Raw genomic sequence first — 19,475 nt, 5'->3', positions numbered from 1 at the left:
GGCAGCATATTTCACAGATAATTTATTTATTCGTTATGATTCCTCTATGTTACTGCATTCTATATACCCACCAATGCAATGAAACTAAACAGAGAATAAAATGAGGATTTTCTTTCCCGACTGAACTTTCATCAAGGCTTTTGCCCCCCTAATCAGAAGGTCTGCTCACGCCAATGCCAGTGTCTGTGCAAGAATCTCGATCAGTAAAGAAGAGGATGATGTTCGCCTATACTGTAAGAGGAGTTGTGGAGCACGTGGTGCTATTAACACAGAAGACCGTCACCGCGAAGTGGTACACCGAGGAGGGCTGCCCAAGTAGTTCAAGCTCTCAAAAATACTCGTCCACGTTCGAAGGCAGACGCTTAGTTGGTATCGAGTATTTTGCACCTACGGGACTGAAAGTGCTGGAGCATCCTCCCTACGGTGCAGACCTCGCCATGTGACTCTGCACTGTTTCCTCACGTCAATAACAGGCTAAAAGGAATAGGTTTTCATATTAAGAGAACCTTCTAAGGGCGTGGGATGACGAGTGTACCCACTTCCCTCAGGAAATATGGAAGAGTTGGTTCGACGAATGGTTTTGAAGGTTGAAGAAGTGGTGGAAAGTATTTTCAATGATTTTGAAAATGAGAGGTGTATTGAAAAACTTTTGTAGAACCTTTTCTTTTACACTCCAAAAGATACCTGGTGTAACCGACATCACACCACAATTTTTATTGCTTTCTAACAGAAATAATAAATGTGAAACACTATCACATTTTCGTCATGTTTGATAACTGACCCAGTAATCTGTCCTACATCTTTCACTAGCCGACTTTCGGGCCTCCCCCATGGCGCAGTGGTAGCGTCATTGCCTTGTAATCGAGGGGTCCCGGGTTCGATACCCGGTGGAGGCACAAGTGGTTCGGATCCCACTTTAAACTGTAGGTCCAGTCCCGATTAGCCTTACTGTGCATAAAGTGGACTTAAAACATCAACTCAAACCAAACCAAACTAGCCGACTTTCATGGTGGGGTGGTTATACAACGCACTGCGACATCAGGGGTCGGTCGCTTTGAAAACCTCAGCCTGGGCATAGATGTTGTTTATGAGTGCCCCTAAATCAATTTCATATCATCACTCGTTCTCATCGTCACGATTAACTAGAAGTGGCAGAAAAGAGACGTTAAGTAAATAAAATAAAATATCCACTCTCTCTCTCTCTCTCCCTATCTCTACCACATGTATCAGTATTAGCAAAAGGTAGATGTGGGAAACAAAAAATTGAGCAGTTCAAACTCCATAAAAATACATTCAAGAAAATATATCCAAACACATTACGCATCTTTAATAATATAAGGTCACTCAGAATGTCTAGATAGTGAAAATAGTGAAATCATTTTCCAAAATCTGAATATGGAAAGATTTTTTTTCCCAATTCTGGTAGGACATTATGGAATCCAACACACGTTCCTTAATAAATCACCAAATGCATAAGTGCCTTTGTTAAGTTCCTAGAGCAATATAGGATATAATTGTAAAGAACAGTCAGAATTCCAGATAGTAATGTATTCTATATTTTTCACAGGGGGGGCAAGGCATGGTCTCAGGGGGGGCAGTTGCCCCCTTGCCCCCCCTCTAGCTACGGGCCTGATGAAACCTCATTGTGAACACTTTTGGTTCGCACCCGAACCTGAACTGAAATGTTTCGCTACATTCTGGTGCACCATAACCCTCCGTGTACTTTCAGTTTAAGTTTTGTTTCGAAATAAAACTTCGTAGTGAACAATTTGGTATTTTGGGGGCTGCCAGATCCGAATATTTGGAAATAGATAAGATCCGAAATGCCATTAAGGCAGTGTTTCTCCATTTTTTTTGCCTGAGAGTCCCCCTTGACATAATTGAATATTTCTGTGTACCCCCTGAATTCTCAATATTTTATATACCTAAAAATTGTATGAAATAAGTTTGAAAAATGACACCAAACACAAACTCATTGCTTCCAATACGCTCATAATAATATGGATACGTAGTTATTACTTCTGAGTGGCAATATGTTTGTAATTCGTATATCTTGGTCGTGTTTGGTGTCATTTTTCATATTTTATAGCCCAGATTTCAATTATAACAAAATAAATGTAATATTGTTACAACATAAAAAAATAATATTGTTGATTCAAATAGTCAGTAGGTGACTCACTAGTCACTACGTCCGTCCGGTCCAGTTTCTATTGCGTCACCACCTGTAGGAAGAGAACAGGAAGTATGTATTTCCCAACAGTGCCTTACATCGCATTGCATTCCCGTTACCAACCAATCACCTGGCCTCCTACCCGACTGCCATGCCATCAAACTGTTTAAATCCAGGTACTATAAATAACCCTGTTCATGCAAGATATTAATCAAATCCACATTGGAATCGTGTTTTTCACCACAGCTGCAGCGCAATTCAAGAAACAATTCTCATATCGGCATTGTCCAAGAGTGGTGGTCATTGGTTCTGCGGTCACGAAAGAAGTTTGATCGACACACTGTCGGCTTAAACCACAATACATTTTCTTTCAATGGGTAACTGGGGAAGGCAAGTGCAAGGCGCATTTTCCCCACTTTTCATTGTGGTTACTCTTGGGAGGGCGCATTTTTCCCACTTTTATTGCGACAGCGCACTTTTCCCGACACCGGTGGTTTTGGCTGCACCAGCCACCCAGGTAAGCGTGGAGCGGTTGTTCTCAAGTGTGAAGTTTGTAATGTCAGATTTGAGGTACAACCTTTCCTCTCCAACACTTGATGATCGCATGATCTTGCGGACGAATGTTTTATTCCAAAAGCGTTCTGATCAGCACTTGCCACCCTTAAACCAAGATGAAAATTCTTTCAGTTCCTCTATTAGCTCCAATAGTGTTTACGAGTTCGTCGAGGAGGAAGGTGAATAGTCGTTGTCTTTCATGCTCACATGTTTGCTGTCGTTTTTCATAATTCTCGTTTGGAAAGACATTTAAAAGATTAACATTGTAATATTTATGTATGACCTAATTTCCTTTTTTATTCAAAATTTAAATAATAGCTGTTAAAGTGCAAATGTTACATACGAGGAGGAGAAACTCGTACTACAAAATTATGACATGTATCATTTACAATCAACCAAAGTTCGTGAAGCATATTTTTAAGTGCTTTTTCTTTAATACATGGTTATTTGTAGGTGTGAAAATATCCATCGAGGATAGATGCTTATTGCATTTTTCATAAATTAACAGTTCATACACTATTTTATTTTAATTTTCTATTTTCAGGAATTCAGAAAACCAAACAAAATTATGTAATTACATGCAAAAGAGTAAATGCCATTTTTCATGAATTGGAAAATTTGCTGCCATAGGAAAATCTAATGTGTATTAATCTTATTGATGTAGTTTTGCGCGAAAATGGACACACTTATGAAGCTAGCCACAGCTCACATAGAATTGTATCTGTTTTATTAACTACAATTTGGTTGCTGTACTGTGATGACATACGCTACTTTCATAAATGTATTTGTTTAACTACAATTTGGTTACTGTACTGTGATGTCATACGCTACTTTCAGAAATGTATGTTTGATTAACTACAATTTGGTTACTGTAATGAAGATACGTAACTTTTTTCACAGTTAATTTTCATCCCATTGTTTGATGCCATTTTGAACTGAATCAACTGCGGTAAAAGTGACGCGGCGGATTCATATAAACTTTTCATTTTCATTTCACAGATAATTACAAAAAAGTACAATTGTTAGTACAATGTGAGATACAGTTCTTAAATGAAAATAATGTATAAAATTCCTCAGTATTTTTCTCGATCTCAAACATAGCAAAACGCGCCCAGATCCTTAACATTTGGGTCTGGAAACGGTTTAAGTTCGACAACTGAAACTGAACTGAAAACTTTCATTCCGGGCCAAACTGGAAGTGAAAGTTCAGACCATCCAATTACAGTTCGGGTAGATATACTCCGGTCTCCTTCCAATTTTAGTTCGAGAACTAAAAACGAACAGAAGGGTTTCATTCCGGGCCGAACTAGACGTACAACCTCAGATCATTCTAGTTACGGTTCGGATAGATATATTCTGGTTTCATTCCAGTTTCAGTTCGAGAACTGAAAGTGAACCGAAAGGTTTCATTCTGGGCCGAACTGAAACTAAAACCCCAGATCATTTCAGTTACGGTTCGGATAGATATGCTCCGGTTTCATTCCAGTTTCAGTTCGAGAACTGAAAGTGAACCGAAAGGTTTTATTCTGGGCCGAACTGAAACTAAAACCCCAGATCATTTCAGTTACGGTTCGGATAGATATGCTCCGGTTTCATTCCAGTTTCAGTTCGAGAACTGAAAGTGAACCGTAATGTTTCATTCCGAACCGAACTGAAACTGAAACTGAAAGTAGGTTTCAACTGCAGTCCCTGACTATAGGTTCCGGCAAAATATGATTTAAAAACGTGTTAATTAAACCTTATTTGTACGTAATACATTTTTACGTAATTCGGTGTTATACGTACTAATTTTCATAAAATACAGTTGATTAACCAAGCTACAACAATGTCACAGAAGTCACATTTGCTACTGGTCGGGTAAGGATAACAGAAAGAGGAAAAGTTGCATACTTGACCAGAAAGTAAAATTTATACGGGAAGTGGACGCTAATCCACAAAAAAACTAAAACTGAAATACTCTATGTGATCAAAAATATCCGGACATTAGGCAAAATGTGTGTTGCGCATAGTAGGCCATTCTGTGGTGCCATCTACAGCGAGGTGAGGCAAGCAAGGGACCATTACAGGCAACATAGTGCACGAGACAGCAGAATGGGTCGGTCGAAGGAACTTACAGACTTCGAACGTGGTGAAGTGATTGGGTGCCACAGGAGTAACAAGTCAGTGCGCGAGATATCCACCCTCCTAAACATTTCGAAGTCCACTGTCGCCGATGTGAAAGTAAAGTGGAAATGAAATGGGACGTGTACAACCGCAAAACGTTCTGGCCGAGCGCCCATGTTGACAGACAGAGACCGCCGAGTGTTGAATAGGGTAGTACGAGAGAACCGGCAATCAGCGATCGCCACCATCACACAGGAATTCCAAACCAGGGCAGGATGTAATCCTAGCAGCATGACTGTGCGACGTGAGGTACGACGACTCGGTTACCATGGACGAGCGGCTGCCCATAAGCCCCACATCACCCAACAAAATGCGAAGCGCCGCTTCGCATGGTGTAAGGAGAGGCGCAACTGGTCATTATAACAGTGGAAATCCGTGATGTGGAGTGACGAATCGCCTTATACCGATGGTCGTGTGTGGGTGTGGCGAATGCCTCATGAACGACATTTACCATCCTGTGTTGTGCCGACAGGAAATTCGGTGGAGGTGGGGTGACAGTGTGGGCATGCTTTTCCTGGAAGGGGCTTGGTCTCCTCGTTGCTTTGCACGGTACTGTCACGGCACATCATTACGTTGACATTTTACAAACGTTCATGCTGCCTACCCTCGAAGAACAGTTCGCGGATGATGATTGCGTGTTTCAACACGACAATGCGCCCGTCCACACTGCGGGCCGTGTGGGACAGTGGTTTCAAGAGAACAACGTCCCACTTATGGCCTGGCCTGCGCCAAAGCCACGATTTGAATTCCATTGAACATCTCTGGGATGCTTTGGAACGCCGACTTCGTGCCAGACCATGCCGACCAACATCCACTGCTCTTCTCATCTCGGCACTCCGCGAAGAATGGGCCTCCATTCCCCAAGATACCTTTCGCCACCTGATTGCCAGTATGCCTGTGAGAGTGGTGGCTGTCATCAAGGTCAAGGATGGCCCCACATGGTATTGATTGCCAGTGCATCCGATGGAGGATGCTTCGAACTTCACGCCCTAATCCCAGTGAGTGTCCGGATATTTTTGATCACATAGAGTAGCTGCAGATTTAGACATTGTTTATTTCACACTTTGCACAGTCATTAGTACAAGAAATGCTTTAGACGATTTTTTTAAAAAATTGGGTAGTAAAACTGTAATGTCTACTGTAGTATTTCAGTATCAAAGTGTTCACTAATAAAGTGGGCTAATGTAATGTATTTAAGAATCAAACATTTAGTTTCGTTTAACACTTTATGACACAAATAATCTGTATTATGTACATCTTGTAATGTAACGCTATGGGGGCAACTAGCGCTACTTCGTGTTATAACCTTATTTGATGGTGGACATATAAACGCACTCGCTTGATATACAGTATAACATATATTTATTGGTCTAACTGTCTAACAAGTATAATGCTTATAACCTAACCTTAACTATCTGGCCATTATGTGACTTGATCTTATCCTATAATAGAAAGAATTCCCAAGTGCCACCACTTAGGAAATTGAGGCTTAAGCCCCTATCACACGAAACTGGATTTCTAGTAGGAACGCTCTAGTTGACGCTGGACTGGCTACCCATTTGCTAGTTTTCGCCTCACACGATACTTGTTACACCGTACTTGTCGATAGTCTTTCGTTCCCATAATGGCGGCCGCGCGAGATGTAAACAACGTATCACTTCATACTTTTAAAATACGGTAACTATTCAACCGAGAGAATATCGCTTCGTATTAAATGGTTTTAGGTAGAGAAGAATGGCGCTGATAAAATACATACTTTACAACGTTTACTATACACGTATGGAAGAATATTTTAGCTTTTTCAATTGTAAACATGCCTTTCGTGCTGTATGCACTCGGAAACCACAGACAAAAAAGGCTGCTTTGCAAACTCACAGATTATCTTCACATGGCCAAACTTTGCTCTGATTGGCTGTTCCACAGAATCTAGTCGAAGAAATTAGTAGCAATTAGAACATGTCCTATTCCTCAAAACCAGTCAAGCAGTCAGCCAGGCGGCCATAATTTCTACCTAGAAAGTCAGTTCATCTCCAACTAGAAATCCAGTTCCGTGTGATAGGGGCTTAACCCTCTAAGATAGGAGCAGAACTGCCTCTCGGAGTCTCTCGATGTGCCAGAACTCAAACACTCTCGAGACTTTTTCAGGAGTATTAATTGAAGTTACGACCTCGTCTCTATCCTCAACCCAGCTGAGGAAGCTCACAACCTTGTGGCTATTTTCGCTCACTGTCCATTCTGAGGGAGAGGAAAGTCCTTGCTGGCCATGACGTAGGCTTGTGGTCAGTGGACCTCTAAGCTTATCGCCAGGGTTTTCCCCAGAATATTCACGGCCAAGGTTCTGGCCGTGTTGACGCTAAGCCACCCAACTTCCTGTAGGTTACCTTGTCGGAAACTTTGCCCTTGATAGTATAGGGGGGAGAGAAGGGTCTTGGCTCAATCACACGTGTTGAGGATGAGACACGTGTGTGACGCATGTCCTTACTTGCTAGTCTGCTTTCTTATTTCCTTGCAGAGGCAACGCCCTATTGGTATCGGAAAGTATCGGTTGGAATTGGTGTACCGATACCAGCCGATACTTTTCCGGCATATTGGTCTTTCACGGACTCCACAAAAATGCCTCTTGACACTTTCGCGGACTCTAATTATCCTGGAAATTATATGCAAAGTTCTAAATTTATTTTTATTTTGTACCCGTTTTGTGTGAAGAAACTTAAATTTGTGATAACATAACATGTAGTTTAACATTCTGATGTAATTTTTGTATATTTTAAAACAAAAATCTTGGTACATTGATACGGTAATCAATATATTGAACATCTTTTAAATTATTACAAATTTCTAGCATAGAATAGGTGAGAGTATGAGAGTAGGATTACCAGACGTCCGGTTTTTCCCGGACATGTCCTACATTTTAGCCTTATGTCCGGCGTCTGGGAGGAATTTGAAAAATATTATAAATGTCCTGCATTTTGAGCGTCACATAATATTAATTAGGAAAGTAGGTAATAGAAAAAATCATGCAAGTTACCAGTCTATGGACTGCGCTTCCAAACTCAAAAGTGAAATTTATTTTGATTCAGTCATTGCCCACAAAGAAAAAGTTTTGGGACCACTTTCTGAAAACGTCACTAATTTCCAAATTTACCTAAGTAGGGTCGAATAAATAAACGTTAAGAATGACAGAAAAGAGGTCTAGAAAAGTCCAGAAAAAGTCTGGATGTGTTATTCTGGTAGACAGCCTGTTATTGAACCAAAGACTACCAATATGAAATTTCTCGAACCCTTTTAAATTACGGTAATTGCTGAATATTTGTTTGCCATCACAGGTCATAATTCAAATGTTCAGCGAGTACTTTTATTACCATCAGTACAGCAGACTCACGACAGAAATTATTTTTTTATAAAATCTGTAAAATGTTTGTTTGGTACTGGTCCCTATAATTTCAAAGAGTTTGACTGCCCACTCTAACATAAATATAGTTTGACTAAATCTGAAATTTTGATAAAAATTGTCTCCTCTGAGAAGTACCACTTAAATCATGTAGTAAGAGGTGCATTGATTAGTATGATTGCAAGTTTTGAAATTTTGCATTTAAACGTTCATTAACTTTAATTTTTTAAAAACTGAAAAGTGTCATTTTTCAACTACTTTGAGAATGTTTTGTGTCCTACATTTTGACTTAATGTCCTACATTTTGGGACAGCATGTCCTACATTTCCCTTACAGGGATCTGGTAACCCTATATGAGGGTAGGTTGATAAGTTCTCAGCCTACCTAGGTTCGAACGCAGCAATATATAAATGTTAGCTACCCTCGTGAAGCTTAGGATGTGTGAACCTACTATGCAAATTTCTGTTCGAAGGAACTAATTTAAACTTTGTTATTTTCGGGTCCAAAGTGAGGATGCAGCTAACATTCCAGAAATTAGCAAATTTGAGCAGCACGCTTTCATCAAATATACCTCTTCCTGAAGGGGCCGAACTAGATCCACAACGAGCTTGTCATGACACTGGGGGACACGGCACCGTCGTATGCTACTGTGAAGAAGTGGGCAGCGATTTTCAAACGTGGGCAGTTTTGGTTGATTGACACCATTCACCGGATAATCCTCGACAATCGCCGAATCCCGCTCAGACGGATAGAAGAGGAACTGTGCATCAGTCATGAACGGTCGGTGAAGGTTATTCATGAAGACTTGGGAATGAGGAAGGTCGCGGCAAAATGGATTCCGAAACTTTTGAATGCCGATCAGATGCGTGAACGGGTGGAGACAAGTAAGGCAGTTTTGGCCCAATTTCAAGAGGACAGTGCTACTTTTGGGCAACGCTGGTAACTTTGGATGAAACCTGGTTGTACTTCTACGATCCCATGACAAAACAGCAATCGGCGGAATGGCGAAACAGCGGTTCTCCAAGACCAAAGAAGGCCAGAGCACAGCGATCCTCTGCAAAGGTCCTAGCTACGGTCTTCTGGTATTGTGATGGAATCCTAGTGGCCGATTACCTGAAATATGGCGAAACCAGCAATGCAGCATATTATACATCCCTGCTGGACAAACGGACTGCGGCATTGAAGGAAAAGCGAAGTAGAGAGCTTACAAGGGGTAATATTTCTCCAAGACAATGCGCCCGCACACAATACACGTCAGACAATGGCAAAACTAGAGGACCTACGGTTCCAGACACAGGAGCACCCACCTTATTCTCCGGATCTAGCACAGCCGGATTATCATTTGTTCCCCAGATTGAAAATGGTCCTAAAGGGAATGCATTTCGATGGTGCAGATGAAGTCATTTTTCACACAGAGGCCTTGTTAGCAGAGCAATCGTCTGACTTCTATTTGTCTGGTCTGCAGGCTTCGCAGCAGCGATGTGAAAAATATGTTACGCTAAAGGGGGATTATATTGAATAAAACCACCATGCATAGCTTGATATCTACCTGTTTTCTTGGTGAGGCTGAGAACTTATCAACCTACCCTTGTATTGGAATCGGTCCAAAATGGTATTGGATCAGCCCTAACATATACATATATACACTTAATTAAAAATGTTCTTTGGTACTTTAGTATTATACGGACTACCTCGTTTGTCTACGTTAAATTATATTCCCCTCGCAAACACGATTTTGTTGATCCTGAAACTGGGGCTAATACCCCTAACCTAACCTAACATAACCAACCAGGTAGTCCGTATAATACTAAAGTACCTGTTCTTTTTTGATCATAGGCTAAAGTGTGTTAAGATATCAACAGTGACCAGTGTTTTCAAATGTGCAATGTAATTTTCAGTATTTCTATTCTTTTTCTATTATTTTCAGAGACGGAGATGATATTTTGATTTACTTGGGATCGGAGTATCTTTACAACAAGACAGACCCTGATCAAATTGAACTTTATGTTTCCAAAGTTCACATCCACCCCAGCTATTCACATGGTTATTATATGGCTCACGACATTGCTCTGCTCAGGATTAAGCAACCAGTTCAATTATCAAGTGAGTATGTCTCATGAAAGTAAACAATAGAGCTCGAATTTGTATGTAATTACTAGACCTTGGATTTCTAGGTTCTAAAAACAGTGCTTTTAGGTTCCTAAAATAGGCTCTAAAAATCCTAAAATAGGTTCTAAAAAATCTTATGTTAGGTTCAAAAAGCCTGAAGTACGTATGTAAAATGGTTCAAAATTTATGAGAAATACTTATTAGGTACAACCAGTTTAAAATAAAATTTCAATTTTTGGATACATTGGAATCGCACAGACCCTTTATATTGTTAATATTTGTGTGTGTATGTGGGGGGAGGGGGTGAGAGGCAGTAATACGTAAGGTTGAAATTCAATACCATTGAATGTTTGAAAATTTCGCCTTGAAAACCAGGTATTGTAGTTGAATTTTATCATGGTCCTAGAATGACCACCCTGAATACATAACATTTTTTTCATGTTATCCACAGTCAAACTTCGCTTTTATTTCTGTGAGGATCATCTTTCGTATTTAACATGATCTTTCAACAAAAACAATCAGTGGTGCAAATTTGAATGTTGAAACGTTACTTTGCAAGACATGAATGCCATAAAGCACAGAACGATCGTGCAGGTAACAGTGACGCCAGACATTTTCCTTTGTTTAGACAGCTTTGAAGAACATCATGAACTTGGAGGAAGAGAAATCGACAGAAAGTTTGTTTCAAAGACGTTAATCATTGACTTTTTTTCGGTACCAATGCAAGAAAATACCTCTGATACAACACAAAAATTCTTAAAAACCTTAATAAATACATAAAAATCTAAAAAAAAGGCTTGATTTAGGCGCATAAACCTAAAATAGGTTCTAACAAGTAAAATAGGTTATTTTAGGCACCCTAAAACTTCGTCAGTTGTTGCATTTTTTATTGAAACGCTGACATAACTTATTTCTTATTTGGTGTCGTGTCGTTTGCGCCGAGGCTTCTTATCGGTTCATTTCCGCCGTGACGTATGTCAAGACCTTCCTCGGCTGGTTTTCTCACAATCCAGAGTGTCATCACCGCCGCGCGCACGTGTGTTTATGGGCACATGGTAAAAAGGGCATAAATTGGACTTAAAACATAAAATCAAACGCGTGTTTATGACGATGCACAGCTGTGTTCACACTGAAATGTTAAACCTATCCAGAGAGTCAAATATGACTTTTCTTTACTGATTTCAAAAGACGTTACACAGGATTACTTGTATCAATTTTATTCCACAACAGAAAATACATAAATCAGTATCAGCCTATTAATATTTAATCATTTATCGTTAATCGTCAAAAAACATTGTAAATACAGTATTGTTAAAATATTGAAAGCATTCTACAAGTACTACGTAAATGTACACTTTGGCAGCAACATAAATGTGCCAGTCTATTACACTTAATTATTATACACTACACAAAATCGTCAAAAACATTATAAATACTAGTGTAATTTTTTGCAAACATTATACACGTAATAGCTACGTATATATGAACACAATATTTCGATACACTTGCACAACAACAATACAAACGTTATTTGAATTCTTGTAGGCATGCAAATGCTCGAAGGCATTCCACGCGTTGTTTCTATCATTTCCATATTCTCAGCCATCTTGTCGTCTCTATCAAGTCTCAGTTTTACATAAATACTAATTTCCCAATGTATATCCCTCATATATACTTTCATCTTACATTCATTTACCAATCACCTTCCTTTTCAATCGAAGATAAACACAGCTGGAGCTGGGCAATGTCATAAACACACATGCGCGCGGCGGTAATGACACTCCGGATTGTGGGAAAACCCACCAAGGAAGGTCTTGACATATGTCGCAGCGGAAATGAACCGATAAGAAGCCTTGGCGCAAATGACTCGGCGCAAGCGACACGGACTCTCTTATTTACCTGCAAAGGAAAAAAAAATGTTGAAAACCTAGAATCCAAGGTCTATTAATTACATATTCTATTCCTTCTAGATACATACCTTGAACAGGAAAATGTTAATTATATAACTGTCATGATTTTTCATAAGTTTTATGTTACATATTTTTACATATTTGCCAGGATATTACATATTTTACATATTTGCTAATTACTTTACATAAAACAATATATTTCTGTAATTTCTTCCTATCTTGATCCTTTTTCCTATATTCTCGACCTCTAAAACATGATGTAGAAAATTTATAGCTCATGTGATGTCATATTTTCTAATCAATGAGTGCTTAGAGCTTACGGTCACCTAAAATTGACTGCCAAGTCGATAGACAGGCTGATTTTGTTTGGGCCTCAGTGAAAAAAAGGAACTGTTATTTATCTCCTCCCCTCCCCCCTTCTCTTTACATATTTTCGTCTCGCTTTTAGCTTCAGGCAAAACACCTAGAAACTCTGTATCGGTGGACAAGAAAGCTACTTTCCTGTACGTAGCGAGTTACACAATGTTCCCTTTTACAAAAAGTACAAAATTTATAGCTATGTAGATGCTTTTTTAAAAAATTGTTTCGAAAGTTACTAAGATCTCTCTTACATATTTACATATTATACAATAATTTGCGATGTGAAAAGTAGTTAACAAAAATTGGTTTGTTAAATATGTTCAGTTGCTGTGCTTTCTTGAATTTATAAATTTGATACAAATTTTAATTTGAACAACTTCTGTCCTTATAGTTATGTTGAATATGTTCAAATAAAATAGATATCTAGCAGAATTCTTGAAATTGCTTGGATACGCAAATATCATTATTAATATTACATACTCCTTGATACTACATATTTAGCTACATATCCATTTGATAATACATATTTTGTTACATATTTATGTACATATTTTGTACTTTGATATTACATAAAAATTCGGGGTGTAGTAATTTAAGTAAGTAATAACCTTTATAAATGTATTGTTGCGTGACGAGGTGTTAGAAAGGTACGAGGAACAACACTCGGGATGCACCAATGAAAGGTTCGGTCAACTGAGTTTTTGAGGTCGTGGATAGCCCTCTTTAGCTCGGTGGAGAGAGAAGGCAGGCGAACGAGCAGAAGCACACTCGCCCAATCACACACAAGTAGCGATTCACCTTTGTCCACATAGTACACCCAATTGTCAAACTTACTTCCGTGTAGTCCACCCTTGGCTGCATTTTGCAGACTAACGACACTCTGGCGACTGGACCTATGGCCAGTATAATCCTCCGTAGAACTGGGTGTGTGTTGTCCTGTGTTTTGTTCTTAAGTGTGCTGACTGCCCCTTTGCAGCCTCACCTTTTAACCCAAGCAATAATATTTTACTCCCTCGACATTAGGTTATATTAGTTATTGTTATGGTAAGATGCTGAACCCTGTATAATAAAAAACTCAATATGCTGACCAAGGCAGAAATGTATTTTATTATAAAACATAAACTAAACGTAACGTTTCAACCTTCTAGCAAGGTCTTCTTCAGACTCTGCACCAAGTACAAATGTAACAAGGTACAAAAACAGGACGATATACGAGGTGTGGCTAGAAAGAAACCGGACTGTTGCTATAAAATATTTTATTGGTTATATTGTACAATACGAACATTATCCTCTTCAAAGTACTCACCTGAACTATCGATACACCGCTCCATACGAATCTTCCACTGCTGGAAGCAGTGCTGGAAATCATTTTCTGAAACCATGTTCATGACCTCCGTCGTTTTTGTTTTCACAGCTTCTACGGTCGTAAATCTGGTTCCTTTCAGTGCTGATGACATAAGAAGACGACGACCTGATTTGTGGAAAAGCAAGTAATGGATTTTTCATCAGGACAATGCTCCTGTCCACACGAAATTGTCAGTCAAGGCTTTTTTGGCCAAGCATGGGATCCCAGTATTAGAACATCCGCCCTATTCGCCGGATATCACTCCGTGCTACTTTTTTTATTCACAAAAGTCATATCAGCACTGAAAGGAACCAGATTTACGACAGTAGAATCTGTGAAAACAAAACGACGGGGGTCATGAACGTGGTTTCAGAAAATGATTTCCAGCACTGCTTCCTGCAATGGGAGATTCGTATGGAGCGGTGTATCGATAGTGCAGGGGAGTACTTTGAAGAGGATAATGTTCGTATTGTACAAAATAACCAATAAAATATTTTATAGCAACAGTCCGGTTTATTTCTAGCCACACCTCGTATATCATCCTGTTTTTGTACCTTGTTACATTTGTACTTGGTGCAGAGTCTGAAGAAGACCTTGCTAGAAGGTTGAAACGTTACTTTAGTTTATGTTTTATAATAAAATAAATTTCTGCCTTGGTCAGCATATTGAGTTTTTCATATCATGGAACAAGGCTTAATGGTGTTATAACCCTGTATAATGTGACGGGGCAAATAACTTAAGTGCTGACGCACAAATAAATTCAAGTTCAATCAATCATTCATAAACACCTTTGGTTGCACGAATAACATCGAGACCGTCGAGGGTCTAATCATGACTTATGACGTCATCATCTGTACGCCGTGGTCTGCGTAAGTGAAATGCAGATGTAACTCGCTGATTAAGTTTCAATGTTTAGGTAATATTATCCGCATGCAAGGATCTTGTTATTAAGCTATACATATTTTTCTCTCTAGGATTAATTCAGCCGATTGATCTGCCATCTATTGAGCAAGACGAAGAATCATACGCTGGAACAAGTGCGACGTATCTAGGATGGGGATTGCACGATGAGGGTAAGTGTTATTAAGCGAAGCAATACATTATTTATGTTGACAAAATTGTTGGTGAATGATACCTAGCAATTTTATCACATATAGTTGTGTGCATTAATTTATATGGAGGCACATACTGGTACACTTTATACTGTAGGTCCAGTCTCAATGAACCTATCAATGAAGACGGCAGATATTGTGCAAACAGTACATTTCATGTAATAATATATACTCTAGACAAAAAATATGGGCCATGAAATTCGTGTATCATTTCTAAGAGTGCAATTCGCCGACGTTTGTCATTGAAAGCGATAAACAGTGCTGAAAATAGTATGCAAGCTTCCCGCGCACCCTTTTTATGAATGATAAACTGTATTCAAAGGACGATCAGAGTACAGTATATACATTTCAGCAATTTTATTATCATAGAACAAAGAAGAATGGCGAGGAACTGAACAGACGTTGGTTAGTGTATTTAGCCTCCAGCAATTACATTTATTGTTTTCCATGTAAATTAGTCTCTGTAACACAGCCCTCTATATTGCTAGGCGGGTGTTGTGACCGGAAACACATGATTATTACGTTACAGGAACATGAAAACCGTGTAAGTTAGTCTTGAATTAGAACAGCGTTTGTTCGACCATGCGACACAGTTACGTGTTCAGGAAGCTAAAAAGACACTGGCGCCATCTCTTGGAAAGGTTGAGAAGCGTAACACAATTTTTTGTTTCTCTTAACTTCAAGTTTCAAGGACAAACTTATCCATACGAAGAACAACAGGAAATTTTATAGATTTGGTGAAATTGCTTTTGAAATATGACAAAGTACCACGGGAACATTTCAGACATATAAAAATAAAACGAGATTCTCAATTATTTTCTAAGTCTTGAAGTTCAAATATCCTGGCCTTTCTTCATTGATGTGTTCACTCCTCTTCTTGCAGCTTCATCAGATGTAGAGAAACACATCAAAGGGATGCAAGTGACTGTGATGTCGAACGAGGAGTGCCAGGACACAGCTTATGACGTCTCTTCTACTGAGATGTGTGCGACTGGTAGTGGGAAAACATGTGACGTAAGTATATATTAATTAGGTGGCGTCTCAAGCAAGTTTCGTAAGGGGTGGGGCGTGACTTCTGATTTCAGTAGTTATTGCTGTAATTCATCAACGATTGCACTAAAACTGACACCACCTACTTAAAAAAAAAATCTATACAAGAACGAGACAAGACCATTTGAGACTTGTCGAGACGGGACCAAAGATGCAACTTGGAATATGACGTTATGTATAAAAAATTCTTGATTGACTGATTGATTGACTGACTGATTGACATTGATTTGCTTTATTGTACTTCGCTTTTTGTGCCACTTTTGGCTAATTCGCAAAGATGTGGATGAGTGATGATATGATGAAATTGATGAATGGACACTCACAAACATCCATGCCCAGCCCAGGGTTCGAACCCGGGACCACTGGCGTCGTAGCGCGATGCACTCTTTTTTATTTTTTTTAAAAGGAATATCCCTATTCGGCAGTATCCCCCGTCATTCAAATATTTTTCACAATCTTTCACACATGTCAAGTTTCACTGTATTCACATTGGTTCTCATTATTCGGACAAACACAAACATTCAAGTCCGAGCGGGATTCGAACCCGGAACCCCTAGCATTGCAGCGCAATGAGCTAACCACTCGGCCACAGGGTCAGGCAAATTCTTCATTGAAATCTCTCCAAGTTGCAATTTATCTAGACCTGTTTAATTAATGAAAGGTTTCAGGCATGTAGAGGCCTTCGTCTAAACCATACTACCGTAAAGTAAGGTATTTGTATTTTTCTTATTTAGCGTCGCTTTTCTGTCTGTCACCTTTGGCTAATCGCGACGATGAGGTGATTAGATGAAATTAGTGAAGGCACATTGCAAAGGCCATGTTCACACTTGGCCACCGAACTGGCTTCCGTAATGCTAAGGAAAACAAAGGAAAATGCGGAAATACGTTTAGGAAAGTCAAGGAGATAAGATTTTGCGTGTTTTTGAAAGTAAGCGAATTTGTTCTTTTTGCCAGAATAACCATCTTTTTTACATACAGTATAAAGGCGAAAATGTAGTGAAAAGGAGAAATTTAAACTGGAAACTTTTGTTCTGTTACAAAGGGAGTTTTTTTCAGACTGCAATAATGTAGCTTCAATGAGAAGTTAAAACACTTCTGACGAAAATGTGTTGACAATCAATATTATCATCCAAGTTATTGGATAATGATAATTGGAAATTTGAAATCAGGAATTGTGAGAAGAATTCTTGCTAAATGCTATAGTAAAATCAGAAGGTTTTCTGTCCACTGATTCCATAGAAAATCATGAACAAGGAAGTGTCTTCTTGAATGCTAAACTTGAATTCAATCAGCAGACGTCACTTCCGCCAAGCTTGCCATTCAACGTGTCGTTCGAGGTTCATTGGATCGTGTACACAAACGAAGTAGCGCAGAGATATCAACTTGAACGTGAATTGTTTCAATTTATTCTTGCCTTCTTTACAATTGAGTAGCATGTGTAAGCTCTCTTTGGGAGATTTCACACCGAAGGTACAAGCGACACGTGTCGCTTCAGAATTTCGAACGTAGACTTGTGCGGCCTGTCATATCGCTACGGCGTGAAACCTTGTTGCTGATAGGCTAGTTCTCAAGCGAGGTGAGTCGTGTGACGCCTTAGTCTGAAATCTTCCTTAGCAAGCTTTTATACCGAAGCGAGAAGCAGGGAGCGACAGTGACAAGTGAAACGCGACAGGCGACACGACAAAACGGCCCAGTCAGAGCGACACGCAAGCGACATGTGCAGCTTGTCGTGTCTCTTCAGTTCGGAAGGTTGCATTGATTACTGAGGGTTCGCTTCGAAAAGACACTTACCGCTTGTCGCTCTGGTCTTAAATCTCCTTTACGTTAACCGCATATTATCAGAACGAAGTGCACATTTGTAAGCTTATGTGTTCATTACTACTTGCATTTAATTAGGTCCATCCTTTGATATATTCTTAGCGAACAAGAGGAGGTCCGCTGGTTGTCCAAGACAAAGGAAGATCGGTGCTAATAGGAGTCTTCTCCTGGAGTGACGGAAAATGTCCCTTGGAGCAGCCACGTGTCTTCACTAGAATCACCTCTTATTTGGATTGGATATCTCAAAAGATTGGAAAAGGAATTGAGCGTGGTTCCGACAAGAGCATCGACACAAACACTATAGAGGGAGTGTCTGATGATATGTTAAATCATGAATAATAATATTTTTTATTTTTGTTGCACACTGTAAGAGTTGTATAATTATTCCTACAGGTAGCAGGTATTGGATAATAATGGGTAAGAATTTTGTAACTTTACAGTTTTGTATTTTGCACTGTTACTGTTAAACTAAACACGCAATATAAAAAGCTGTTACATAGTGTGATTGTTGAAATTCAATCTTTACCGACCACATAAAGATTCATAAGCAATGAATTTGAAGGGAGAAGGTAGTGACGTGCAAAGTAAGGGTGGGGATTATAGCTCCTTAACTTTTCTAAAACAAACCAAAAAAAAGTTATATAGAGACAGTGTAGATTCTGTATCAGCAGAGCCGACTACGAAGGTCACCGCATGGACAAAAGAGATGATTTTGCAAAATACTATTCTATCATTCCCTCCCCGTGAAAGCACTGCCGTCCTATTAAATTAATATTGTAGGCTTGTAGAAAAATCAACTTATGATTTATCCTCGCTTTGCTCGCAATTCAAGAATTTCTATAACAGTCACATCGAGTGTGTACTTATATCTTGAAGGTTTTGTTAATGATATTGTGACAAGACAACATTCACTTCATTTCTGGGGCTCCAAAACCAAATACTCGTTTAAGTAATATGAAAACAATATCCCAAAGTCAGCTGCGTGCCCACAATTTTCAAAAGGGAAGGTTTACGTGTACCTTTTCTTGGTAGACAGTCCTCATCTTGTCATATTTTCCTACCTTTTACGTTTTTCTTATGAATACTTAGCCAAATTGGGGGTTAAAACCTCCACCAACAACCCCTTGGGCACGCCACAGCCCAAAGTACAACCTAGGTGGTTGTTTTTGTTGTTACTATTATAATTAATTCTGCCGTTATTATTTGAGTTTATCATTATTGCATCTTGTATTTTTAAATTTGATTATTTGCAAATAAAATATACTTTTTATGCTAATAGCCAGGGTGAGATTTAAGTGTTGGCATCCCTAATTTAGTGTAAAAATGTTGCTACTTGCCCCCTGGGCTATTTGCTGTGAAAGTATTGCAGATGTGTTATGTACGTACAATTACCACCATGCATGAAAATGAAAATCGCATTCTTTTGAAAATAATTTGCACTTATGTACAGGGTCAACGAAGTATGTAATAAATTGTGTTTTCCCAGCTGCAA

The 19,475-nt window shown here is 39.2% G+C and overlaps 1 protein-coding gene across 1 annotated transcript in view; it reads left to right on the top strand.

The window, feature by feature from the left end:
* The window catches only part of LOC145979419 (brachyurin-like), a 32,966-nt gene extending 13,705 nt beyond the window's left edge, over positions 1–19,261 (top strand). Inside the window, exons 4-7 of the mRNA XM_083112303.1 lie at positions 10,207–10,382; positions 14,978–15,076; positions 15,999–16,129; positions 18,086–19,261. Of these exons, the coding sequence (XP_082968429.1) occupies positions 10,207–10,382; positions 14,978–15,076; positions 15,999–16,129; positions 18,086–18,322 (643 nt within the window). The 3' untranslated portion in view covers positions 18,323–19,261. The remainder of the gene's footprint in view (positions 1–10,206; positions 10,383–14,977; positions 15,077–15,998; positions 16,130–18,085) is intronic.
* Positions 19,262–19,475: the final 214 nt, after the last annotated feature.

This window comes from Lepisma saccharinum, chromosome 26, assembly GCF_977018435.1.
Source record: "Lepisma saccharinum chromosome 26, izLepSacc3.1, whole genome shotgun sequence".
Lineage (NCBI taxonomy): Eukaryota > Metazoa > Arthropoda > Insecta > Zygentoma > Lepismatidae > Lepisma > Lepisma saccharinum.
The sequence above is the reverse complement of the archived record's forward strand: the minus strand, read 5'-3'. Positions and strand labels throughout refer to the sequence as shown.